General features: G+C 65.0%; 1 protein-coding gene across 1 annotated transcript in view; it reads right to left on the reverse strand.

Moving 5' to 3' along the window:
• LOC104410461 (calcium/calmodulin-dependent 3',5'-cyclic nucleotide phosphodiesterase 1B-like) overlaps positions 1–751 on the reverse strand; it is a gene marked incomplete at both ends in the record, with an annotated part of 1302 nt that extends 551 nt beyond the window's left edge. The window contains 4 exons of the mRNA XM_010020623.1: positions 90–171; positions 252–351; positions 441–542; positions 626–751. Coding sequence (XP_010018925.1) covers positions 90–171; positions 252–351; positions 441–542; positions 626–751 — 410 coding nt within the window. The remainder of the gene's footprint in view (positions 1–89; positions 172–251; positions 352–440; positions 543–625) is intronic.
• Between the last annotated feature and the right edge of the window lie 73 nt (positions 752–824).

The following is an 824-nucleotide window of genomic DNA, read 5'->3' on the forward strand; positions in this document are numbered from 1 at the left end:
GGGGAAGGGCCACGGTGACAATGGGGGCAGCCCCGTGGGGACAGGGATGGGGACGGGGACGGGGACCTTCCCCCCTTGTCACCACTCACCGATCTGGGACTGGGCCACCAGCGTGGACGTGCGGTCGCAGAGCGGTGAGAAGGGCAACCCCAGCTCGGCCTCTTTGTCCCCCTGGCAAAGCGAAGGAGCCGCGTCCCCAAGGGTGCTCCCCGTGTCCCCGTGTCCCACCACCCGTCCTATGGTGGCCCTACCTGCCTGAAGAACTCCTCCATGTGAACCGACCAGTGCTTGGTGGGGTGGCTGATGTCGGCCGCGTGCAGCAGCAGCGACAGCACCTTGGACTTATCGATCCTGGGGAGGGGACCCCAAAACTGAGCTGTGTCCCCCTCCCTCCCCCCCAAAACCACCTTCTCCAGAGCACGGTGGGCACCAGGACTCACCTCTCCAGCTGCTGCAGGGACGTCTTCATGGTCTTGACCTGCTGGAAGTGGCAGGACATGTCGGTGGCCAGGACCTTCTCGATCACCAGCGCCCGCAGCTCCCTGCGCCCCAGGGAAACGCCATCAGGGCCCCGTGTCCCCAACGGGGGACACTCCAGAGGTGGGGACAGCGACGGGGACCTTACACAAACTCGTCCTTGGTGAGGTTGACGAAGATGTTCATCTCGTCGTCCTGCATCAAGCGGAAGACGGCGCTGATGTGGTGGTTCTCCAGCACCGAGCGGTCGTTGTAGAGGATGGCACAGTCCGACCTGGGGACACAGGGGACGGTGGCACCTCGGCGTGGGGAGAGGGGTGTCCCCAGGGTGCCAGCACAGCTGTATC

The sequence above is a fragment of the Nestor notabilis genome, unplaced genomic scaffold (genome assembly GCF_000696875.1).
Source record: "Nestor notabilis isolate BGI_N333 unplaced genomic scaffold, ASM69687v1 scaffold24818, whole genome shotgun sequence".
Taxonomy (NCBI): domain Eukaryota; kingdom Metazoa; phylum Chordata; class Aves; order Psittaciformes; family Psittacidae; genus Nestor; species Nestor notabilis.